At 23.0% G+C, this 27,256-nt stretch overlaps 2 protein-coding genes across 3 annotated transcripts in view; one reads left to right on the top strand and one right to left on the bottom strand.

Moving 5' to 3' along the window:
- Nucleotides 1–27,256, top strand: part of LOC122510311 — a 352,060-nt gene that overhangs the window by 13,573 nt on the left and 311,231 nt on the right. The window contains exon 1 of one of the 2 annotated variants that reach the window (XM_043624852.1): nt 21,854–22,214. The exons of the other annotated variant lie outside the window; for it this stretch is intronic. The gene's annotated coding sequence lies outside the window, so the exon portion shown is untranslated. Of the gene's footprint in view, nt 1–21,853; nt 22,215–27,256 lie in introns of those variants that run through there. 2 annotated transcript variants of the gene reach the window in all.
- LOC122510310 (cullin-1-like) lies at nt 227–18,167 on the bottom strand. Its single transcript, XM_043624851.1, has 10 exons — nt 18,034–18,167; nt 12,072–12,433; nt 11,750–11,971; nt 9,267–9,800; nt 8,633–8,896; nt 5,228–5,557; nt 4,827–5,066; nt 4,625–4,722; nt 512–731; nt 227–405 (listed from the first exon to the last, which is right to left on the bottom strand). Exons 2-10 carry the CDS (start codon nt 12,375–12,377, stop codon nt 325–327), a joined length of 2,295 nt encoding a protein of 764 aa, XP_043480786.1. The 5' UTR covers nt 12,378–12,433; nt 18,034–18,167; the 3' UTR covers nt 227–324.

Below are 27,256 nucleotides of genomic sequence, written 5' to 3'. Positions count from 1 at the left end.
TTTGCTCGTTCTCACGTAGCTAATTATGTAGGCTCGGAAAATCTAATTGCACTTTGGTTAAATTAAATTTAACACTTCAACTATTTTATCTTTGCTTAAGAAAAAAAATTTTTTTTTAAACGTTCATATATTTTCTATTATATTGTGAATAATTTTGTTCTTTTGTTATATATGAATTATAAACTTTTACGTGCAGGGGAAAATAAAATAGAAGAATTTCGAATAGTTTTGGTATTAAAAATTTGTTTCTATTAAAATTAGGTCTATTAATAAATATTTTTAGATAAAAATTGTCAAATTCTTTTTTTTGCTATTTACATATAATTAGGCTAGATATTTGTAGGTATCCTTTGATTCTTCCTCACGTTCTAGATACTCTTTTTCAATTAAAATGTCGATACATTTCTGAAAAGTATATTTCGAAGTCGATTAATTTTTTTCTTTTTTTTAATATTATTAAATTTTTCTAGGGTGTAAATTTTTTTAGGGAGAAAATCAGTTTTTTATTTACCTTTATAGTTGATACTTTTGGGTTGAATTTTGTGTTCAGTTGATTTAAAACCTCGAGTAAAAGTTGTTGGTGTTTTAAAATTTTTCTCGTCTTCATTACTCTTACAATTGCCGCTTGTATTAGCATTTTTCTATCCTCCTCAATATGTTTTTCCGTATTTTCTTCTTCGACTTTCTGCTCCGTTTTCAATGGCACGTTTAAATTGACCTTAAGTTTCTTGCTAAAGTGGATGAAAAAATTAATTCTGTATAATTTTATTTACAATACAATTTTATTTATTTATTAATACAATATTACAATCACTGTTAACTTGATAGAGTCAAACTGAAACGAATTGATACCAAAAATTTGGATCTAATTATAAATTGAACTAAATTTTTATTAACAAATTGATCTCAAGTTTTATTATCAATTTGATCAGAATCCCTAGAAAATTATTGTTTTCTAAAGTTATTGTCCTTATTCTTGAAATCTAATTTTACTTAAATATTTCAAAATTAATTCAATTTTAAAAGAGTTGCGTTTACAATTTTTATAAGTAGATAAACTTCAAACGATTTTAATTTAGAATTCTAGAAAATTTTAATTTTGAATGAATGAATGAATTAAATAATAAAAATTTTACAAGAATTCTATAATTTACAAATTTTTTAAAAATTTCTTCGTAATTCAATTATTTTGATGATGAAGAATAACATTTCTTACCAGGAATTCAATTATTTCCATAAATAATAAAATTCTATATAAATTTTCAATTACTTTCATAAATAATAAAAACTCATCGCAGAAATTCAATTATTTTTAATACAATTTTAATGAAATTCCACGAAAAATGTAGGGGAACATAGTCTAGGTCGGCCACCTTTTTGACTTTTGTTTATAACTTTTTTTAAAAAATGAATTTGGACAATTGAAGTATATGGTTGGAAAGTCCTGTTTAATAGGAACATTTTTTCTGTACAAAGTAAATTGACAGGTTTAAAAATGAAAAAGTTATAAAGATTTAAAAAAAAAAAAATTTGTAGTCCAGGTTGGCCATTACAGTCAAGGTCGGCCATGTTTAAAATTCAAAGGGCATTAATCGTTAAAAAATAAAATAACATGTTTGGAGTTACGGAAAATTGATTCTTTATTGTTTACAGTTTGTAACTTAATGAAATAACAAAATAATAACAATAAACAATATAAAAAAATAAATATAAATAAAAAAAAGTTTTGCACTAAAATATTAATAAAATTAAATAAAAATATTAATAAGATGATCAATTATATTATGAGTTAAACAGAATTGCAGTTTTTGCAAATGAAGTAGCTCGTCCTCAACTTTGCGCATTTTAAACACATAGTGGCCGACCTTGACAGTAAGTAACATTACCGAATTGTTGTAACCATAAAGAAATACGTTTCGGGATTCGATTTTTTACTTTGTTTTCCTTTCAACCATGAGTCCCACAAATTTTCTGCATACTTGCCTTGACGATTCAATTTGTTTTTTATCTTTTATTAATGGTTTTTCACATTATGCACAAAACTTTTTTTGAGCTTTTTTTGTACCGACGTCACAGAAAACACAATTTTCGATTTTCCGAAAATGTAATTGAACAGAAAGTTAGGTTTCACTAAGACAAGCTTCGACAAAAATGCGCGTAGGTGGCGCTAGTGAACTTGACATAAAAACGCGAGTGGCCTACCTAGACAGTAGGCCAACCTTGACTACATTCCCCTAATTATTCTTAAAATTTTTTATTAAAATTCATGAAAGAAATTCAATTATTTTAAAAAGCCTTTCTATAATTTATTTATTAGAACTTAAGTATTATTTTCAATAAATTATTAATCAAAATTTCTTAAAAGAATTAAATTATTTTTAAAAATTATAATGAAATTCTTTTTAACAATTCAATTTTTTTTTCAAAATTATTTTAATAAAATTCTTCGCCGAAATTTAATTAATTTCAATAATTTATCAAAATTTAATTATTTTTCAAATCTACTATTTCAATAAAATTCACAAAAGAATTCAATTACTTTAAAGAGAAATAAATTATTAAAATTCGTCTCAAGAATTGAATTATTTTCAAAAGTTATAAAATTCTTGGCAGGAATTCAATTATGGTCAAAAGTTTAAATAAATTCTCGTCAAAATTTCAATTATCTTTATAAATAATAAAATTCTTCTTTAAAATTCAATTATTTTCAAAAATTTTAGTAAAATTTTTGTCAAAATTTCAATTATTTTCAAAAACTTTTCTCAATTCAATCAAATTTTTTTTACAGAGATTCAATTATTTTTAATACAATTTTAATCTAATTTCTCCAAAAATAAAATTATTCTTAAAAATTTTCTTAAAATTCTTCAAAAGAATTTTGAATTATTTAAAAATTTGTTGATAAAATTCTTTTCAAGAATTCAATTATTTTCAATAAAATTTTAATAAACTTTCTCAACAAGATTCAAATATTTAAATAAAATTTTAATAAAATTCTTCGAGAGAGTTTAATTATTTTTCAAAAACATTGATAATATTCTTTATACGATTTAAATTATTGTCATCACAATTTTCATTAAACTTGTTGAAATATTTTAATTTTTTTTAAAAGTTCGTAATAAAATTCTTCAAAATAAATCAATTCTTCTCAAAAATTTTAAAAAAATTATTCCAAGAATTCAATTATTTTCAAAAGTTGTAATGAAATTCTTGTCAAGAGTTCAATTATTTTCATAAATAAAATAATTTTCGCAGAAGCTCAATTATTTTCAAAAAAATTTAATAAAATTCTTGTCAAAATTTAAATCTTTATAAATAATTTAATTCTTCCAATGAATTAAAACAACATTTTTAAATAATTGATTTTTTCAAGGAATTGAAATTAAATTTTTTGAATAATTTCATTTTTTGAGCAATTCCTGTAAAATTGTATTAAAAAAAATTGAAATCTTGCGATGAATTTTATTATTTATAAAAATAATTGAATAGTTGCTAAAAATTTTAATAAAATTTTCAAAAATAATTGAATTCCGGAGAAGAATTTTATTATTTATGCAAATAATTGAATTATTGCAAAAAATTTCATAAAAATGTTAAAAAAAGAATTGAATTTTTTAATTAATTTAAAATAATAATAAACATAATAGAAATTTTTCAATGACTTTTATTATTTATGAAAATAATTGAATTTTTACTTAGAATTTCATCAAAATTTTTTTTAAAAATTGAATTTCTATGAAAATTGTTATTATTAGTGAAATTAATTGAATTATTGTGAAGAATTGTATAAAAATCTTATTAAATAATTGATTGTTTCGAGATTTGTTTGAAAATATTATTCTACATTAATTTAATTCCTGTGGAAATTTTATTATTTATGAAAATAATTGAATTTTTGATAAATGAAAAAAGGTTTCAAATTTTAATCTTTGAAAGTTTGAATTTTTCATAATTTTAACTGAAAATTGTGTAGATTTAATTTTTTTTAAAAAGTTTAATCGAACTTTTTTGAAATTATTTCAAGTTTTTATTTTCTAAAATATTTTAATGAAGAATTTCCCAATAATTCTTATAAAAATTTTTTAAAATTGTTTAATTACAAAATGGTTTGAATTTGAAATTTTTGAAAATCTTAATTCTTATGGAAAAATAATAATGATTAAATATTTATTTAAAAAGGAAACAATAGAACATTTTTCTGAGTAATAATTTTCAAAAACTGAATGTGAATATTTTTTAAGTCAAGAAGAAGTAAGAATTTTGTCTGGAGTTCAAGGGAAAGTCAGGGAAAAACAAAATTAAATTTTTGTTGTCAACAAATGTAGTTTTAAAAACCTGGAAAAATTCTGTTTTTTAACCTGGAAAACCTGGAAAAGTCAGGGAATTTTAAATGAGCAAAAGCGTGGCAACCCTGGCTTTTGAAATTTTAAAACTTTTGGATCATAAAAATTTGATTCTTTCAAGAAGACTGTGATTTTATTCTACATAATAAATAAATATTAATTTATGTAAATATAAAATTTAGAGCGAGACTTTACTTTTTGAGTTAGAAATAAAAGAAGGAATATCAAAATTGAAAGTCAAATTAAAATTATATTATAAAAATAAAAATATCAAAACTTACTTGTTATAATCTTTGAAAAGTTCAATAACAGAAGAAGCTGTTAATTTCTTCTCATCCGTGGTAGTGAATGCTTTCGATTTTAATAGAATCTGCACCACCTATATGTAGATCAAATAAATTATTTTTGGTGTAAATAAAACAGTTTTGGTTTAAATAAATCATTTTTGGTTTAGAAAAAACATGTAAAGCAAAAGTCATGTACCTGAATTAATAAATTGAACTCAATTTGTGTCTCTTCTTGCAATTGTTGCATCGTATAGGACAATGATGAATTGTACAAGAGAAAAATTGTCATTTGCATTGTTGAAACTTGCATAATGTACTTGTTCTTAAAGCAATTTGTATGCAATTCACCTTTGCACAAACTATACATCCAAGTCAGTTTTCTCCCGCAAAATTGTGAATTATAAAAACATGTGAACTTTTGTAAACATTTCTCCAACTGAAAAATGGAAGAGAGAAAGAGACTTTAAATTCCATGTCCCTAAAGTTCTGAACGTTTATTTCTTTTTCAAATTTTATTTCTAAGAATAATAGTGGATCATGTACTGAAAAATAATTTATGTTTTGAGAAATAAAAATTATGCTAGAAAAAAAATGTACTTGATTTGGTAGAGCAAAAGTGTAGGAATTTTTCAATGGCCACGAGCCCGATGAGAGAACTTGAATATTAAAGTCCATATCTAAAGATTTAACATAGGAGGACGAGTGTTTTCGGAATTTCTCATTTAAATCTCTCGATATACCCATATCGTGAAACATTCGTTGTAGTTTTGATGTGTATTCAAATCCACATATTTGTTTGAACTTTGAAATCATCGAAGCCTCAGCGTCATCGCTCGCTGACATTTGATTTATTAGACGTTTTGCCAAAAATTTGCAATAGTACTTTTCAAATACGTCCTTATCTTCCAAGTACTTGAAGATTATCATCTGTACACAGAACGAATAATTTGGAAAATAATTATTTTATTTAAAATATATTATTTCTGTAGAAAAGAATTTCTACACACAGAAAAAAGTGAGTGTTATTTTAACACTGAATTCGGTGTTAAAAGTGTCTGCATCAAACTTTAGCTCGGAAGTGTTATTTTAACACTGAAAATAAGGTAAATTTTCTATTATAGAAAATTTATCCTCACTAAAATTACCCTACCAAAATTTACCCGCATCAAAAACAACACTCGCTTTTCTCTGTGCAAAACTTGATTCTTTCTATAAAAAGAATCAATTTTTGGAAATTCTTTTTCAGACTTCGCACACGATAATTTAAAAAAATTTAATTTAAAATGTTTTTTAATTTTAAAAAAGTAGGAAAAAGTAGCTTTCAAACTAAAAAAGTAGTAAAAAAGTAGCTATCGAAAAATTAAACTTGACGACAAAAAAAACTCGTTTTAGACACTTCACAAAATTGACAAAAATTACATTCTATATTTTATTTTCCTGACTTTTCCTAATTTTCATAAAAAATATTTACTTCTTTCGCATCCTGCTAATAAATTGAATTCCTGCAACAAATTTTATTATTTATGAAAGAATTGAATTCTTAAAAAATTTTTACAAAAATTTTTTTAAATAATTAAATTCTGTTTGGAAATTTTATGAAAATAGTAGATATTAAAAATCATTTAATTTTAAAAAGATTTTAAAAATTCTATTAAAATTTCTGATATTGATTGAATGTCTGTGTGGTATTTTATTACATTTTTTTTGTAAAAAAATTATTTTTATGAAAATAATTGAATTCTTGCGAATGATTTTATTAGAATTTTTTAAAATAATTAAATTTCTAAGAAGAAATTTATTACCTACTTTTAAAAATAATTGAATTCTTGTGATGAATATTGTTATTTATGAAAATAATTGAAATTTGCAAAGAATTTTATTAAAATGCCTCAAAACAATTGAATTTTCGGGAATAATTTTTTTATTAATCGACACAATTGAATTCTTCCCAAAAATTATTTAAGTAAATAATTGAATTCTTGGGAACAATTTTATTAAAATCTATAAAAGAATAATTGAATTATTTCAAAAAAATTTAATATAATATAGTATTTGAAATAATTCATTTCATTCGAACAATTTTATTAAAATATTTTAAAATAATTGAATTCCTGTGAAAAATTCAAATATTTTTTTAAATAATTGAATTCTTACAAAAAATTATAAAAACATATTTTTTTTAAATAATTGATTTTTTCGAAAAATTGAAATTAAATTATTAGAAAAATTACATTTTTTGAGCAATTCCTGTAAAGTTGTATTATAAATAATTAAATTCCTGAGAAGAATTTTATTATTTATGAAAATAATTGAATTATTGCAAAAAATGTTATTAAAATTTTCAAAAAGTATTAAATTTCTGTGAAAAATTTTGTTCTTTTTAAAAATAATTGAATTTTGCAAAGAATTTTAAAAAATGCCTTAAAATAATTGAATTTTCGGGAATAATTTTTTTTATTTATCGACATAATTGAATTCTTTCGAAGAAATATTTATTTAAATAATTGAATTCTTGAGAAGAATTTTATTAAAATTGTATTTAAAATAATTCATTTTTTTGAGGAATTGAAATTAAATTTTTAGAATAATTGCATTTTTTGAGCAATTTCTGTAAAATTGTTTTAAAAATAATTGAAATCCTGTGATGAATTCTATTATTAATAAAAATATTTGAATAGTTGCTAAACATTTTATTAAAATTTTCAAAAATAATTGAATTCCTGAGAAGAATTGTATTATTTATGAAAATTATTTAATTATTGTAAGGAATTTTATTACAATGTTTAAAAAAAATTCAATTTCTGCGAAAAATTTTTGTTATTTTTGAAGATAATTGAATTTTGCAAAGAATTTTATAAAAATGCCTCAAAATAATTGAATTTTTGGGAATAATTTTTTTTATTTATTGACATAATTCAATTCTTTCGAATAATTATTTACGTAAATAATTAAATTTTTGGAAAGAATTTTATTAAAATCTAAAAGAATAATTAAATTATTTCAAAAATGTTAATTAAAATTATATTTAAAATAATTGATTACTTTCGAACAATTTTATTAAAATATTTGAAAATAATTGAATTCCTGTGTTAAATTCTAATATTTTCTTAATAATTTAATTCTTCCAATGAATTAAAAAAAATTTTAATAATTGATTTTTTCGAGGAATTGAAATTAAATTTTTAGAATAATTGCATTTTTTGAGTAATTCCTGTAAAATTGTATTAAAAATAATTGAAATCCTGCGATGAATTTTATTATTAATAAAAATAATTGAATAGTTGCTAAAAACTTTATTAATCTTTTCAAAAGTAATTGAATTCCTGAGAAGAATTTTATTATTTATGAAAAGAATTGAATTTCTTAATTAATTAAAAATAATATTAAAGATAATTGAAATTCTTCGAGGAGTTTTATTATTTATGAAAATAATTGAATTTTTAATTAGAATTTTATCAAATTTTTTTTTTAAAATTGAATTTCCATGAAAAATGTTATTATTAGTGAAAGTAATTAAATTATTGTGAAGAATTGTATAAAAATTTTCTTAAATAATTGATTTTTTTTGAAATTTTTGTGAAAATGTTATTCTAAATCTAAATTAATTGAATTTTTGATGAATTTTATTAATTTTTTTTTTTTTAAATAATTGAATTCTTTTGCGAAATTTTATGAAAATACTAGGTAATGAAAAGAATTGAATTTTGAATATTTTTTGAAAATTATTGAATCGTTTTAAAGAATTGGATTATAATTTTTGAGAATAGTTTTTTAATTTCTAGTATTAGCGAATTTAAAATTGTGGAAATTCGAAAAAAACAGAAATAGTATAGTTTTTTGTATCTAAAATCTAAAAAAGAACCGAAATAGTATTTTAACGTAAAAAAAGTAGTAAATAGTATAGGTTTTAGTAGATGAGTGCGAAGCCTGTTTTTTTTGTTAAATAATAAATACTTACAGAGAATCGATTTTTTTTTTAAAATAGATTTTTGATATTCTTACCCCTTGATTGAGAGCATCTTCTAATTCATTTTCCTCCGGATTTTTGCTACTCTTTTTCAAAAGTAAATCACAGTATTTAGCTAATAATTCCGAGGACTTGCTGGATGTTTTTGATGATTTAGTGATGGCATTGTTGTTGATAAAACGAGTGCAAGCTCTATCCAACATTGATTGAAATCCGTTATCATTACTAAACGATTCGGTAATTAGAGAATTATGCTTTTCATAAATTTCCAATACTTTCTTCGTGAACAATTGCGGATCCTGAAAAATTCATTATAAACATGCATTTGAATGATTCTTATCAGATTTTTTAATTTTATTTCTTATTCTAATTCGGATTTTTAACAAAAAACATAATTCACATTCATAATACTCTCTAAACTTGAACTAGTAAGAATGTTTACTAATTTTAATTAGTAACTGATTTTTTGCTTTTGAATTAGTAAATAGCAAATAGTTTTACTAATGAATAGTAATTTCTACTAATTTTTTAGTGAAATTTACGAATTTAAAAGCAAAATGTCGAATTAGCAATAATTCGAATTAGTAAATATTTTTACTAATTGAAATTTTTAGAGTACAAAAAATAAAGTCCCAAATATTTATTTTTTTACTACTTCCAATATCTTACGCTAGCTGCAGCATCGGCACATTTATCCAAAGCAGAAAGACCATCTTCAGTGACGAATTTTTCGAAAATTCTTTTCAGTTCCACCAAGCCGTCGGTTATTTTCGAAACCAATTGATACATTCTTGTCAAGTCATTTATTCGCCAAGTATCGAGGAGATTTTCAAATTCCGCATGAAATACAATTAAATGTTTTCCAATGAGAATTTTTTCACAAGCTCTTTGCAGACGTTCGTGAGTCAATGGATTGAGATAAATTTGTACGCGTTTCGCCTCCTCTTGTAAACGATCCTCAATTTTTTTCATATAGTCAGTTATTGTATTTGTTGATAATAAATTGATGCTCTCTTGTAAATAAAAATATTCCGTTTCATTGATGAATTGATTTTCAAATGAATTTTGATAAATTGAACTGTTCGGTGATTTTGAATTTAAACCTAATTCAATGTAACAATTAATCACACCACTCACTAAACTAGTGTTTATCAATTCTCCATGACGTTCGCGTTCGATTAATTGCAGCACAGCTGCTGTTACCTGAAAATTTTTTGCAGTGACAATTTTGTTTTTCAACAATTTTTTTTTTATTTTATTTTTTTAAATCTTATCCCTAATTAATTGTGAAAGTATCAAAATGCAACGAATTGATGGCAAAAATATAGATCTAATTATTAAATTGATCTCGATTTTTGTTCAATTTAAAACTTTCAAGATGCTCCTAAAGTTTTGAACGTTCAAACAAATGAAAATTATTTTTTTCTTCTTCGAATTAAAATTTTGTTCTAATAATATTTAATTTATACTCTGGATTTTTATTGTAATCAGTAATTTTTCAAAATAATATATTTATAATGAAAAAATATTTCGTTCCTTTGAACGTTAAGAACTTTAGGAACATCTTTCAGGAAAACTGAGATTTTTATAAAAATTTCACAGGAATTGAACTATTTAAAATTTTTTTGTACATTTCTTCGCAATAATTCAATTATTTTTATAAATAATAAAATTTTTTTACGGAGATTCAATTATTTTCATAAATAATAAAACTTCTCATAGAATTTCAATTATTTTTTATACAATTTTAATCGAATTCCTCGAAAAATGTGCTAATTATTCTTGAAAATTTTATTAAAATTCGTCGAAAAAATTTTATTATGTTGATAAAATTCATTTATTTAATAAATTATTTATTTTTGTATTTAAATAATTGAATTCTAGTAGAATTTTCTCATAAAAATTATTTATGTAAATAATTGAATTCTTGGGAAGAATTTTATTAAAATCTAAAAGAATAATTGGATTATTTAAAAAAAATTTTATTAAAATTCAATTTAAAATAATTGATTTCTTTCGAAGAATTTTAATAAAAAAAATAATTACATTTTTCGAGGAATTTATTTAAAATTGTATTAAAAATAATTGAAATCCTGTGAAGAATTTTATTAATTATAAAAATAATTGAATTATTCAGAAAAATTTTATTAAAATGTTTAAATAGAATTGAATTTCTGTAAAAAATTTGGTTATTTTTGAGAAAATAATTGAATTTTGTAAAGAATTTTATAAAAATGCCTTAAAATAATTGAATTTTCGGGAATAATTTTGTTATTTATCGACATAATTGAATTTGTTCGAAGAATTATTTATGTAAAAATAATTGAATTCTTGAAAAGAATTTTATTAAAATCTAAAAGAATAATTGAATTATTTCACAAAAATTTAATTAAAATAATTGTATTTAAAATAATTGTTTTCTTTCGAACAATTTTATTAAAGTATTTGAAAATAATTGAATTCTTTTGAGGACTTTTATTAATATAGTAGGTTTTAAAAATATTTTAAATGAAGCGTAGAATTTCATTATTTGTGAAATGTGATTTAATTGTTGCAAAAAATTTCTAAAAATAATTACATTTTTCGAGAAATTTACTTAAAATTAAATTAAAAATAATTGAAGTTCTATGAAGAATTTTATTATTTATGAAAATAATTGAATTCGTGCAACGAATTTAATTAATTTTTTTTAATAATTTAAATCCTGTAAAGAATTTTATTATTTATAAAAATAATTGAATTCCTGTAACGTATTTTATTATATCTTTTAAAAATAATTGAATTCTTTTGAGGACTTTTATATAAATAGTAGATTTTGAAAATATTTGAATTTCAGCGAAGAATTTTATTATTTGTGAAATGTAATTTAATTGTTGCAAAAAATTTTTGAAAATAATTCAATTATTTCTAATAGTTTAATTAAAATTGTATTAAAAATAATTGAAGTCCTATGAAGAATTTTATTATTTATGAAAATAATTGAATTCTTGCAACGAATTTTATTAAATTTTTAAAAAAATAATTCAATTAAAACATTCTTTAGGGTCAGGGAAAAAGTCTAAATTTTGTCTGGAAATCATGAACAGGAAAAAAAAAATTATTTTTTTGTTGCAACCCTGTAGGAGAATTTTTCTATTTTTATAAAAGCGTACCTTTTTTTCAAGTTGTTTAAAAACATGTTTCTTCCATAAATACAATGTAAGTTGATAAATTTGAAAAATCTGTCCACTGGTTCCCTCCTCGGTTTCACGTCTAACCCAATGTCGATTTAAATACGCACACACTCCGTTTAATACTTTTGAACTAAAACGATAATCCTCCCATTGTTTTGTGTAAAAAACCAATATGTCCTCGTCCACTAAATTGTCTGCACTCTTTTTTTCACCAAAAACAAAAAAGAAAAAAAAACAGTAATTATTGAATTTTTCGCCGAAAAAAATGAGGGGAAAAAAAGAAAAAAAAATTGATTAGAACCTTGCACAATTCATTGAGATAATTTTCAATGAAATGACTTATACGAGTATAAAGTTCAAAACCCAAAACTTGTGCACCAATGACTGTTCCTTTTTTACTATTTATCGGTTTTGTTGGTATTTTCATTTGTACATTTGTACAATAATTGTAGATGCATGAATACAAAATCATGTATTTTTGACTTGACATAGATTCTCCTTTGTAAATGCTCTCTGCTCCGTCTTTAAGTTGAGCCCATATATTATCCAGTAGCTTATTTGACTTGTTTACCGATGCTTTGTCATGTTTTCTTGCTGATCTTACCATTTTGACTAATAACTGTTTCTCGTTGTGTTTTCTTTTCTGCAGAAAATTCTACTTGTCTGAAAAATCGAAAATGGAAAGGAAAACTTTTAAAAATGTATTAAATGTATGTTGTGCGGAAAATGGGGCAATTCGGTCAAAAAATATTCTGAACATTTTTCTCTCTAAATTTGAATTAGTAAATAAGTTTACTAAATTGAATTAGTGACTGACTTTTTGCTTTTGAATTTTTAAATTTTACTAAAATATTAGTAGCAATGATTATTTATTAGTAAAATTTACTCATTCAAAAGCAAAAAGTCAGTCACTAATTCAAATTAGTAAACATTTTTACTAATTCAAATTAGAAAGTTTTATTCTTATTTTTCTTAAAAATTGATAGATTTTAAAATCCATTCGCAATTTTGCAGAAAATATATTTTTTTATCTACAAAAATTTGATTTTTACAATTTTTGAAACATATTTTTTAAAAACATTGTTTACTATTTGATATAAAAATTTAAAACATTTAACATAACTTTCATTTAACATTAATTTCACTTGACATGAAATGCATTTAACATAAACTTCATTTGACATGAAAATCATTTAACATAAATCACATTTAACAAAGAACTCATTTATGATCAAAATCTCTTTACATAAATTTCATGTTTGACATATTTTTCAATGGACATAAAATTCACTTGAGATAAAAATCATTTGACATAAACCACGTTTAACATAAACTTCATTTTACATAAAAATCACTTGACATAAAATTCATTTGGCGCATAAATTTTTATTTAAAATAAAATTTATGTTAAATGAATTTTATGTCAAATGAAATTTATCTCAAATTATTTTTATGTATTAGTTAAGAATTCTGATAAATGACTTTTATGTCAAATAATTTTTATTTCAAATAAATGTTTGTGTCAAATAACATTTATATCAAATTAATGTTATGTCAAATGAAATTTATGCCAAATGAAATTTTATGTCAATAAATAACTATTATTCAGTCAAAATGAAATTTATATGTTAAATGAAAATATCAAATGATTATTCAATGGGAACAATGCTAAATGAGTTTTATGTCAAATGAAATTTATGTTAAATGAATTTTTGGCAATTGTCAAATGATACTTATGCCAAATGAATTTTATGCTCAACAAAAAATCTCTCTATTGTTTAAACAAATGTAAAAATGCCCTGAAGATGTTATTTTTTATTTTATCAACAAAAGTGGTCTTATGAAAAAAATGATGTAATCATTGACAAACTTAATTTTATTTGTCACTTTTATGGAACTGAAGAAGAAAGAATTTATTCTCAAAATGAATTGAATTGAATCAATTTTGGAAATAGTAAATTACTTTTTTTAGTATGTACCCATTTTGCCTCACACTTTTTCCTATTTGAAGTAACATTTTTTTTTGGAATATAATATTTCGAATTTTCTTTTCGAAAAAGAGTTTAAATCAAAGTTTTCTTATCTTTTATCTTGGTTAGAAATAATAATATATGAGATAACAAGGGAAAACTTTAGAACTGATCTACCCTCTCTAAAAGTCTAAATTATTCTCAAGGGTGTTTCGAAGGGAAACATTTCCTCACAGTTTTAGGACATGTGACATATATCCAAATACAAAAGTTTCGTTGTTGAGAGGTGAGTTGAAAATTCAGAATCCCTTGGGTCTTTATCGTGAAGAGAGAGAGAGAGAGAGAGAGAGAGAGAGAGAGAGAGAGAGAGAGAGAGAGAGAGTCTGGAGAAACAGTTTTAGAGGACACAACGACTTCACTTCTCTTATTTCTCTATCCGTTCTCCTTTATTTCTTTTGTTCAAGTTCATTTTCTGAAGAGGGATGACAACCTCGTGTCTAAAAAGTAACTTTATAATCCAAATTTCCTTTTCATAGTATACATAGTATGATGGCGCGAAAATGAAAGTGAAATTAGGTGCGTGTGGGAAGGGCAAAATGAGCGAGAACAATTTCCCCGTGAAATGTAGAAAAAAGAAAAGAAAATAACAAGACGAGAAGTGAAAAGAGAAGAGAAGACACTTTATCAATTTATTCTTTCGCTGAAAGTTGAATTAAAATTTGGATGATGGAGACTCGAAAGGAAAACAGTGACGAAAATCTCTTTTAGCAGAATGAAAATTGTTTGACAAAAGAAAATTTTCTTTTTATTTAACTATGGGAAAATGTCATTTTTATATTTATTGCATTATGTTTACTACACTTTTGAACGAATAACTTTTATAAATAGTGTAAAATTCTTTGCAGAAATTCAATTAGTATCAATAAATTTTAATTAAATTGACATAATCAAATTTTCAATTATAATTATGAACAGACATTAATTATGAATAGATTATTTTAAAAAATTGAAATAATTCTTTGTTTAATTCAATTATTTTCCAAATTTTTAATTAAAATTATTAAAAAAAACATTTTCAAAAAATTTAAAGAAACTCGTCAAAAGAATTTAATTATTCATAAAAACTCTAATAAAAATTTTTAAAGTCATTTGTAGATTTATTTATATGTTCGAAATGAAATAAATTTAAATTTTATGAGAAAAAAATCGGGAAAAATTAGGGCAAAGCCGGGAATTTTGTTGAACATAGTAGACACATTGTTATTGTTGTCATAACTTTGTTATTATGATTATTACCCAATATATTCCCAGGTGCGAAAAGTTGGTCGGGCCATGGTCGCGCCGACCAAGTGGATAGTCGTGCCGACCTTGGCAACCAAAGGTCGGCCGAACTAGCGAATTGTAACACCCGCCGTCCAGTGGCTGACATGGTCGGGCCGACTATGGCTGCCAAAGTCGGACCGACCAGGGGTGCCAAAGTTTTGCCAACCATGTGAAAGAATGTCGGCTTGACTTTGGCAACCATGGTCGTGCCGACCTTGGCAGCCAAAGGTCGGCCGAACTAGCGAATTGTAACACCCGCCGTCCAGTGGCTGACATGGTCGTGCCGACTATGGTTGCCAAAGTCGGGCCGACCAGGGGTGCCAAAGCTTTGCCGACCATGAGAAAGAAGGTCGGATTCACTTTGGCAACCTTGGTCGTGCCGACCTTGGCAGCCAAAAGTCGGCCGACCGATTGCAAAAAATTATTAATTATTTATTATTATTATTAATTATTATTATTCATTATTTATTTGTTTATTGTATACATCTTAACACTAAACGCAATCTTACACATAAATACAAATTAAAATTTCTAACGCTCGCAGGAATCGAACTCGCAACCTAACGCACCGAAGTCTAACACGCTAACCATTACGCTACGCTTACATGAAAGCCTAAGAACAAAAATGATTTTATAAGCTGCAACTTCAAACTGACCATCGGCCCGACTCTGGCCAAAGTCGGCCCGACCAAGTGAAATTAGGTTTTTTGCACTCTGGCTGCCATAGTTTTACCGACCGTCGGCCCGACTCAGGCCAAAGTCGGCCCGACCAACAGAAATTAACCTTTTTAAACTCTGGCTGCCATAGTTTTACCGACCATCGGCCCGACTCAGGCCAAAGTCGGCCCGACCAACTAAAATTAGGTTCTCTAAACTCTGGCTGCCATAGTTTCACCGACCGTCGGCCCGACTCAGGCCAGAGTCGGCCCGACCAATTGAAATTAGGTTTTTTAAACTCTGGCTGCCATAGTTTAACCCACCATCGGCCCGACTCAGGCCAAAGTCGGCCCGACCAACAGAAATTAACCTTTTTAAACTCTGGCTGCCATAGTTTTACCGACCATCGGCCCGACTGAGGCCAGAGTCGGCCCGACCAACTAAAATTAGGTTCTATAAACTTTGGCACCCATAGTCGGCCCAAACTTGGGTGGAAACAGTAACCAAAGTCGGCCCGACTTTGGCTGCCGACCTATTGGCAGCCATAGATGGGCCGACCTGCGCCCGACCTTCCAACTCTGGCGGCCGACCAAAATTCGCACCTGGGTTATTGCCATAAAAATTAGCCATTTCTAATTTAAAATTTAAGACCAGAAATTTTAATCTTGTTGTTATAATAAAAAATTTTTCTCTAATAAATGGAATGAGTGAGTAAATAAATAAAAAAAATATTAACATAAACAATTAAACAATTAATAAAACTCCTGACTCATAAAATTTCTTTTCATAATCGCAAAAAAAAAAAAATTAATTGCTTAAACAGTAAAAATGAAAGTATACAATTTCGTTTTGTCGTGGCATATATTGAGAAATTGTCGGCACTTTAGTTTTTTTTGTCATATGCTTGGGAGAAAGATGATAATCATGAGGTATTTGAAGATGAGAATTATAACCACGACATTCCTCAGATGTACATAGAGAGAATATAGTTATGGAATTATATTGTATAAGGGACCATGACAACTGGTTGCACGTATACATATATATACATACATATGTGGCAAAATAAAAAAGAGAAGGAAAAGAAAAGAAAAAAAAATTACAATTTACGAGTCACGACTATGGAGCGCGACGGGGGAGCTAATTGTTAATTATATGACTACCGTTGAAAGTGCAAACAGAATAACTGCGTTTTCCCCTTGAAGCAAAAGGGTTGAACATACCAACGTGTCTACAGTGACAGTATTAAGCTTGTTCTGAAAAATACCCGTTTTTATCTTTATTTCCGTAAATTAGTTATATTTTATTTTCCACTGTAAAATATTTTACACATTTTTTCTGAGCGCGGAAACTTTTATTATAATTATACCTTTTTTTTAAAAATTCTCTTTTATTTTCATATATAAATATCAACATTAAATGATAATGATTGTAATTATGATAATATCAATAAAAATAATTGTCTATTTATTTATAGAAATAAATCAGTAAATAAATAAATGAGTGCCTAAATAAATAAACAATTAAATGAATAGATAAATGAATGAATAAATGAATAAGTAAATTAATGAATAAATAAATAAATAAGCAAGTAAAAATTATAAATATATAAATAAACAAGTAAACATATAAATAAATAATGTTAATTATGATAATAATAATTAATAATAATTATAATAATAATTAATAATAATTATAATAATAATTAATAATAATTATAATAATAATTAATAATAATTATAATAATAATTAATAATAATTGCAATAATTATCTACCCGTTTATAGAAGTAAATAATAAGTAAATAAATTAATAAGTAAATTAAATAAATAAATAATTTTGATAATAATAATTAATAATAATTATAACAATAACATTAATTATCTATCAGTTTACAGAAATAAATAAGTACCTAAATTCAAGAAGATTTACGTGGAGAAATAAATCTAAAATCTAATAATTTTTTTTATTAATTATTAGTTATTAATTATTAATAATAAAAAAATAATAATAAATAATTTATCTTTACGTAAATTTTTAATTTTTTACACCTGATTTATTAATAATAAATTTTTATGCCAATTTGCAAAAATATAATTTTGGTAATTTTAATCAAACATAACCTAATTTTTAGATGGATAAAAGTTTTGAGAAAAATTTTTGCAAAGTTTTATGAGATTATTTTACAAATATTGAAACACGAGATTAAAGTCTGTTAAATGTTCTTCAATCAGTGCCCTTGAGGCGACTGAAGGAAATTGTGTCAACAATATTATAATTAAAAGATATAAAAAAATGAAAATAAACTATTTACCTTATACACTTTCTATACACTGTGATAAAGGTTACGTTTTGAATTTTCCAATTAATCATGAATATTATTTGCTTTCTTTATTCTTTGTCTTGTTTCTTAGTAAGATAGAGAGAGAGAAATTACTATAATTTCATTATTTTGAAATACAACCTTTAATTTAGACGTGAAATTAGCGATTAAAAGGGGAGCTAATTTGTCTGAAGATTATATAATTTTAGAGGCGGAAAAATTTAAAGAATGTATTCATCGCAGAAAAAAAAATTTAAGTTAATTAAATTTTAAAAGTGAACTTTTATTTTTTTTTAAGTGGGAAAACATTTTTTATAAATTTAATTTTGGAGAAATTTTTTTATTAGATTTTTGGACGAAATTTCTATTAAGGAAATTTTATAATTTACATGAAAAATGTATTGATTAAATTTTTATTATTTATATTTAAAATATTTTTATAGTACATTATAAATTTAATTTAGGAGAATTTTTCTATTTTATTTTATCTGAGGCGAAATTTCTATTTAATTTGTGTGAATTATAAAAATCCGCACAAATTTTAGTTATGAAAATAAAAATATAAAAAATAACTTTACATAAATTAAATTATTTTTAGGAATTTTATTAAAATTCTTTGCAAAATTCAATTATTTTGAAAAATAACAAAATTCATCATGAGAATTCAATTATTTTCAAAAGTAATAAAATTCTTCGAAGAAATTGAATTATTTTTAAAAATTGTAACGAATATCTCGCCAATAGGGGAGAGTGGGGCAAAATGGGGTAGGCGGGTCAAATGGGGTACCTCTGTTTTTCCATGATAGGTACTTTTAATTTTTTTAACCTCGACATATATCATTCATGTTGATAAGAAACTGTTATTAATTATGAAGACACCCGAAAGAAAATTTTTTTTTGAAAGTTATACAACTTTTAAGTTTTAAGCAAAAAAAATATGAATTTTTTTCAAAATTAAAGTGCTTACCAAACTTTTTGGGTTAATGCATTTAATTTGGCAAGTGTGGGATCTTTTTCAGTACTTATTCTAGAGTAATTTCCAGTAGAATAGATTGTTTCATTGTTTACAATAACTTGTAAACATTGCATTTTGTTTTAATATGCAGTGTGGGGCAGAATGGGGTACCTAAGTGTGGGGCATGCCGCTCTCTAAATCTGAATATGTGAAAATTCACATATTTGTACGTTATAAGTCGTCTTCTCGATCAATAAGTGCATATACACTTATAATAAGTGAAATTTCACTCAGAATAAGTGAAAAATTCACTTATTTATAAGTGTATATGCACTTATTGATCGAGAGGACGACTTATAACGTACAATAAGTGAAATTTCACATATTCAGATTTAGAGAGCGGAAGCTACGCCGTTCCATTAAAACTATTTAAAAACATTATATTATGCATATTTAAAGGTTTCCTGCAAAAGAATCGATATTTTTGCTTCGAGGCATTTATACTATCGATGTTTCATTATCGATATATCGATATTTTGCAAAAATCCATGTTTTTTTGTTAAATTCTAATAAATATTACTTGTTTTTTCATAGTAATAAAATATCCTACTTTTTGTTCATATTTATAATCTCATACAACAAGAATTTAATGAATTTTGAAAAAATATTCAATGTTTTGTACAGTTATTTGATGCCACCCCATTTTGCCCCACGGGTTAGGCAAAATGGGATTTTAGCACTTTCTTAGAAAATACGATATAAGTTCTTTCAAAAATTTTTTTCTCCGCTATTGTCATAATTTCCTCAAAGCCAAGTGTACAAAGAAGAATTCTGAAGTTTAGCTGAATCGATTTATTCGTTTGGTTCTCTGTAAACAGCCAATTTCAAAAAGGTACCCCATTTTGCCCCACTCTCCCCTAATTCAATTATCTTTATATTTACTATTTTCATAAAATTTATTTAAAAATGTAATTATTGAAAATAATTTTTGATACAATTCAATTATTTTCATCGCAGAATTTAAAATGTTTTTAATACAATTTTAAATAAATTCCTCGAAAAATGCAATTATTCTTAAAAATTTTATTAAAACTTGACAAAAGAATTCAATTTTAAGAAACATTCAATTATTCAATAAAATAATAAAAATTCGATGCAATAATTCAAATATTTTCATAAAAAAAACTTTTAATTCGTCGCAGAAAATCAATTATTTTAAGGAATTTTAATAAAATTCTTTTCCAAAATTCAATTATTTTGATAAATAACAAAATTCATCATGAGAATTCAATTCTTTTGAAAAGTAATAAAATACTTTGTAGAAATTAAATTATTTTCAAAATTTTTGAAAAATTCTTGGCAAAATTTCAATTGTTTAAGCAAAATTTAATCAAATTCTTCTCATGAATTCAATTATTTTCATTAATTATTAATTAAATTCTTCTCAGGAATTCGATTATTTTTAAAAATTTTAATAAAATTCTTCAAAAGTTTTCAATTATTTTCAAAAATTGTGATAAAATTCTTTAATTCAATAAATTTCTGTAACATTTTTATTAAATTTCTTAAAAGAAATTAAATATTTTGAAAAGTTATTAATAAAATTCTTCATAAAAATTCAATTTTAGGAAACAAACAACTATTTAATAATAAAATTCAATAATAAAATTATTTCCTTTTGTATTTAAATAATTAATTTCTTGTAAAATTTTCTAATAAAAATTTATTTCAAAATGAATTTCAGTTAAAATTTTTTGATTATAATTTAATATTAAAAGCATTAAAGTATGAATTTTTAGAAATAATTGATTTTTTAAAAGGTTTAAAATTTAAATATTTGGAATTATAAATTTTTTGTTCTATTAACTAATAAAAATTAATTTAAAGAAGAATTGTAGTTAAAAATTCTAGAAAATATTAATTGAATTTAAATCATGAAAATAATTTCGAAGAAGTTAGAGTAACAACATTTTTATATAAAATAATAATTTTATCACTGGAGTATCTTTAATATTTAATTATTAATATTATAAAAACATGAAGAAGTCAATCACTTCGAGTCGAAGACTCCGAGTAATTGATATCTTCGTGTTTTATAATAATATTCTTATAAGTTATTGAATTTTAAAAAGATTTAAAGTTTAATATTTTTGAAAATTTTATTTTCTAAGAAAAAATTATAATCAGAATATTCTTCAGGGTCAAGGAAATTGTCAAAATTCTCTCTGGAAATCAGGGAAAAACAAAATTAAATTTTTGTTGCAATCCTGCTTAACATTTTTTTAAAAAAAGTTTCGTTTAACTAAAATTGTTAAATAAAATTCAAAATAAAAATATAAATTCGTTTAAATAAAAATTCTTATTGTAAACGAATTTTTTAATTAAAGTTTTCTTTTAATAACTGATTTATATTAATTTATTAATTAATTAATCTTCTTATTTATTTTATTTTGTTAAATATATATTTTTTGTAATTTAAAATAAATTATATTAAAGTTATAAATTATAATTATATATTTATTATTTAATTTAAGCTATTTTTAGATAGTTAATTTAATAATTAATTGTAATTATAAAATTGATTAGCAAAAATAATTTATAATAATTTACAATAATTTTAATAATAAAATTGAAACAATAAAAGTAACGTTAATTATCTTTGATTGAGAGTAGACTATAGAAAACTGCGCACACACACACACACACACACACAAAAAAGTGAATGAAGATATAAAGCTTTTTTTATTTGAAAATAATCCTTTCCCTTTCGGTGTAGTTCGGTTCGATTCGGGAAATGCTCGACTACGAGGAGCTTTTAGAGTTAGAGAATTGCGCACGCTATTCAGTGTCGCGGTGACTCTCATAGTGGGTGTGTTATTTTGTGACGGTGATAGTAGAAATAAGCCGGCTTTTACGAAAACAACACGAAACGTGATATAGTACGAGTTTATTCGCTTTTGCATTGGCCGAAAGCCTGAAACGTGACCAAATTTAAATTTCCCCCTTTTCTGGGGAATTTTTTTTTTCCTTTTTGCTTTATTTTTTTTTTTAATGAAAAAACAAAATTTCACACAAATTATCATGGAGACAAATTAGATTTCTTTTTGATTTTTTCCTTCGTGAAATATTTAGTGACAATGTGATTTTTATTTTTGGATAGTATTATTCACCAGTTGAGAATAGAAAAAAAAGCACTGCCAGTGTACATTGAGCAAAGGTAAAATTAAATAAATAAAAAATTTAAAAGAAATAAGCATAGAATTTAGCGATTCTTTAGATATTTTTATTCTATAAATTTTTTAATTTTTCCTTTTTTAAACGTTCTTTTAGAATTCTGTTTTTGTTTTTTTTTTATTTTAATTTTTTTTTTCTATTTAATTTCTCTTCTATTTACAAATTTTCTTTTTATATTTATATTAAAAAAATAATTTTCTTTATTTATGTTAATTAGAAAGTGTATTGTAAATTCCAGTTTTCAATTTTATATAATTCAAATTTTAATTTCTGTTGAAATTATTTCAAATTTCGTACTTGAATTATATTTAATTTATGGAAAAATTTTAAAAATTATCAAAGGCAGAAAATTTTATTTTACTTTATTAAGAGAGAAATATTTTTGATATTTGTAAATGTATTAAGCACTGAAATGTTAATTATTTTATTCGCAAATATTGAAATTTAATGAATGTTTATTTATTTATTTACTCGTATTGAAATATCCCATTCGTAATGCTTGTTAAAAAATGTTCCAAAGAAAGAATTTTTAAAACTTTTTTATTTTTTTTTTCGTATTTTTGCAAATTTATAAAAATATTTTTTTTACAAATATATTAAAAAAAATTGTTTCTTTTCATTTTTTATATATCGAAATAGCGATTAAAACTCATATTTCATATTAAAGTATGTGCAGTTGAAATTAATAAATTTCATCTATATAACATTTAGTGAGGAGAAACAAATTGATTGAATGAGAGAGTTTTTTTAAATAAATATTTACTTTATTAAAAACGTAAAAAATATTTTGAAATATTTTTTTTTTTGCAAGAAATAACATTTTATCGAATAATACGAAATTTTTAACAAGAATAAATATTTTAAATATTAATTTAAATATAGTTGGAATATATTTTAATATATTTTAAAAATAGTTAGAAATACATTTTAAGTACAGTTAGAAATATATTTTAAACAAGAAAATTTACTTTTATTTTTAACCGAAAATTTTTTTTCTATACAAAAAAAGGGGGTGATGAATATACATATATATATATATATATATATATATATATATATATATATATATAGAGCTTTCTTTAGAAAATTCTCTAAATCGAGTTTCAAGATAAGAAATCGTTCTTGTATTTTGTGGATTTTCTCGTTATATAAAAGCCCTCTTAGCGTGTCATCAACGAACAACGCCGATCAAAGATAAAGCTTTTCCCTAGAAATTGCACACTTTTTTTTTGTACCGCGTTACGCAATTTGTCAAAGAAAAACATCTCTCTCGTCTTGTTCCATTTTAAAGTATTTCACGGAATATAATATTTTTCAAAGAATTGTTTCTGTAAATTCATAAAAAGAATGAATTTTTTTTTTGTCACATTTAAAAAAGGAAACAATAATTTTTCTTTCGCATTTAACGAGATGTTTATCAATCACTCAAAAAATATTACGTCTGTGAAAAGTTGACAAACTTTTATCTATGTCTTTACGATCAGCAATTGAGAGAAAAATAATATTTTCCTTGCTGTAAAAATAAAAAAATTTTGTTTACAAATATTTTTTCCTGTTATTTATTAAAGAAGGTGCAAATATTTTTTTCTGCAAACATTATTTTTAGGATATTTTATAGATAAAATTTGTTTGATTTTAACAAATAAATGTTTGATTTAAATAAACATTATGGATCAGTTTAAAAATATTTAGTTAAAACAAAAAACATTTAGTTTTAAAAATATATTTGGTTAAAAATGTTTCTAAAGGTTTAAACGTTCAAATGAATTATAATTTTTTTTACTCATTTTAATTTGTTTTTTTGTATAAAAAAATTATTTCTTATTAAAAAATTAATTCTTAACTAAGTAAATATTTTAATTGTTTTTGTATAAAAAAAATTATTTTGTATAATTAAGAAATTAATTCTTAACTAAGTAAATATTTAATTTCAAGTATTTTTCTTCTTTTTTTTATAGTAATTGTTAAGAAAATATTCAAAGTGAAACAAATTTTATTCATTTGAACGTTCAAAAATTTAGAAAATTGGTTAAAACCAAAAACATTTAGTTGAAAAAAAGTATTTTGAAGAGAGAAAAAATATTTAGTTAAAAAGAACCTTTAGCTTACAACAAATATTTATTTGGAACAAAAAACATTAGTTGAAAACAAAAATTTAGTTAAAAATTTAATTTCTGAAATATAGAAAAAAATATTTTGCCACGATCCACAAGTTTTGAACGTTCAAATGAACGAAATACTTTTTATTAAAAATATTTTCATAAATTGCTGATTGCAATAAAAATTAGAAACTTTAATTTTATATTGAGAAACTTTATAATTAATTTTATTCGTAGTGACACAAAATATTATAATAAAAATTTAATTTGAAGAAGAAAAAAATAAATTTCGTTCATTTGAACGTTCAAAACTTTAGGATCATATTTTGCCATAAAATTTGAATCCTGAATTTCTGAATGTTCAAATGAAGGAAATATTTTTTATTAAAAATATTTCCATAAATTACTGATTGCTATAAAAATTAAAAACTATACTTTTACATTTAGAAACTTTATGATTAATTTTTTTTCATAGGGACACAAAATTATTGTAATAAAAATTTAATTTAAAGAAGAAAATAATATATTTTGTTTATTTGAACGTTCAAAACTTTATAGGATCATAAAAAAGTTTGTTTATCTTAAATAAATATTTATTTGATTTGAATAAACATTTGGTTTTGTTTAATAAAATTTTGTCCAAAGTCCAAAGTACAAAAAATCTAACATAAAAATGTCCAAAGTCAAAAAATTAAAAATAAATAAAATCGTCCAAAATAAATAATGGAACTTGTGAAAAAGCCACATTTTTACTTTTACGTTATAAAATCGGAATTATTTTCAACATTTTTGATAAAATTCTTTACAAAAATTCAATTATTTTGAAACATTAAAAATTCTCCACAAAAATTCAATTATTTCCATAAATAAAAAAATTTCTAGAAGAATTTCAATTATTCTAAGAAAATTTTTAAAACAATTATTCCAAGAAATACAATTATTTTCAACAATTTTGATAACATTCTTTACAAGAATTCAATTATTTTCAAAAATAAAAAAATTCTTCTCCAAATTTCAATTATTTTCATAAATAAAAAAATTTCTAGAAGAATTTCAATTATTCTAAGAAAATTTTTAAAACAATTATTCCAAGAAATACAATTATTTTCAACAATTTTGATAACATTCTTTACAAGAATTCAATTATTTTAAAAAATAAAAAAATTCTTCTCGAAATTTCAATTATTTTCATAAATAAAAAAATTTCTAGAAGAATTTCAATTATTTTTAAAAATTTTGAATTAATTACTCCAATTACTCCATTACAATTATTTTCAACAATTTTAATTAAATTCTTTACAAAAATTCAATTATTTTTAAAAACAAAAAAATTCTTCACAAAATTTCAATTATTTTCATAAATAAAAAAATTTCTAGAAGAATTTCAATTATTCTATAAAATTTTTAATACAATTACTCCAAGAAATACAATTATTTTGAACAATTTTAATGAAATTCTTTACAAAAATTCAATTATTTTCAAAAATAAAAAAATTTTTCTCAAAATTTCAATTATTTTCATAAATAAAAAAATTTCTAGAAGAATTTCAATTATTTTTAAAAATTTTTAATACAATTACTCCAAGAAATACAATTATTTTCAACAATTTTAATGAAATTCTTTACAAAAATTCAATTATTTTCAAAAATAAAAAAATTCTTCTCAAAATTTCAATTATTTTCATAAATAAAAAAATTTTTAAAAGAATTTCGATTATTCTATAAAGTGTTTTAAAAAAAGGAAAGGTACTTTTTGACCAGGACAAAAAAAATAAATCCAAAGTGAAACTATTTTTTATTTTAATTTTTTGGATTTCGTTCACTTTGGACTTTTTGTTTTGGACTTCTTGTCCGGATACCATTTTGCATTCTTAGAAAGAATTTAGCGATTCAATGCAAATTTTCAATTGAACCGAACAAATAATATAATTTATCTTAATTCATAAAAGAAATAAATTTTTTCTTTCCCTTTTACAATTAAAAAGTAAAAAGAAACTCGAGCTAGTTTTAAGAAAAGTGATTATTTTCTCTTAAAATTGGTCGCAGCGAATAAAATTTGTTCATATATTTCAGTCACAGTTTCATTCCCAGTGTACCTTAACTGTATATATATAGAAAAGTTTTACTTAAGTTGGCGACTTAACTGAAAAAGTTTTTCATCTTTTTATTCAAGAGTTGTTTAAAGCTCAGGCGCGAGAAGAGAAAGACAGAGAGAGAAAGAGAGAAAAAAGTGACTACACTAACAATAAGTTGAAAGAGGTTAGAGGTTCTGTACAAAACTCTCTATAAACCAAAAAAAAAAAAAAAAAAAAAAAATAGAGTATTATTGAGTTTCACTGAAATCGGCCAGCATACTGAAACGACGATTTGCTCTTGTTCTTTCTTTCTCTCACGGAAAAGCTTAAAAAGTTCTATTCCCCGTAACTTGACTGCATAAAAGAGAAAAATATTTATATACAATAGTTTTCTGTATATATATATACATAGGGAAAAATTGCATCAAATAACAAGTTCAAACACCAATGGGTCTCTTTCCCGATCTTTTATTCAAATAAAAGCATTGCCTCCGGGTTCAGAAAAATGTTCAAATAATATTTTTTTGAAATCTGATTTCCATTTTTTTCACTTGAGAACGAAAAAAAAATTCATTTAGTAAAATGTATTCAGTTGAAAAATAGATAATTAGCATTCTCCTATTACCTTTATTTTAATACAGTTGAAGATTTAATTAGAATTTATTTTTTCTTTTCATGATAAAATTTCTGTTCCTACATTTCTCTTATATTTGCATAATAATGTAATGTATTTTAACCAATTTTTTTTTTATTTTCTTTTTTTTTGTACTTTTAATTATATAATTTGTATATTTTAAAAATAAATGATAAAAAATTATTTAAAATTCAGTGAGTCGAAAACCGAAAACGCT

This window comes from Leptopilina heterotoma, unplaced genomic scaffold, assembly GCF_015476425.1.
Source record: "Leptopilina heterotoma isolate Lh14 unplaced genomic scaffold, ASM1547642v1 Lhet_68, whole genome shotgun sequence".
Classification (NCBI taxonomy): Eukaryota; Metazoa; Arthropoda; class Insecta; order Hymenoptera; family Figitidae; genus Leptopilina; species Leptopilina heterotoma.
Note: the sequence above shows the minus strand (reverse complement) of the source record. Positions and strands in the feature narration are given on the sequence as shown.

What these genes read in the sequence shown, in the direction of transcription:
- LOC122510310 (XM_043624851.1), bottom strand. Translation starts at nt 12,377, where the DNA reads ATGGTAAGATCAGCAAGAAAACATGACAAAGCATCGGTAAACAAGTCA. An exon ending in CTTTTGCTCTACCAAATCAA is followed by an intron (nt 5,067 to 5,227) that starts GTACATTTTTTT and finishes TCCATTTTTCAG; the next exon opens with TTGGAGAAATGTTTACAAAA. An exon ending in CAAAAGTATCAACTATAAAG is followed by an intron (nt 406 to 511) that starts GTAAATAAAAAA and finishes TATACTTTTCAG; the next exon opens with AAATGTATCGACATTTTAAT.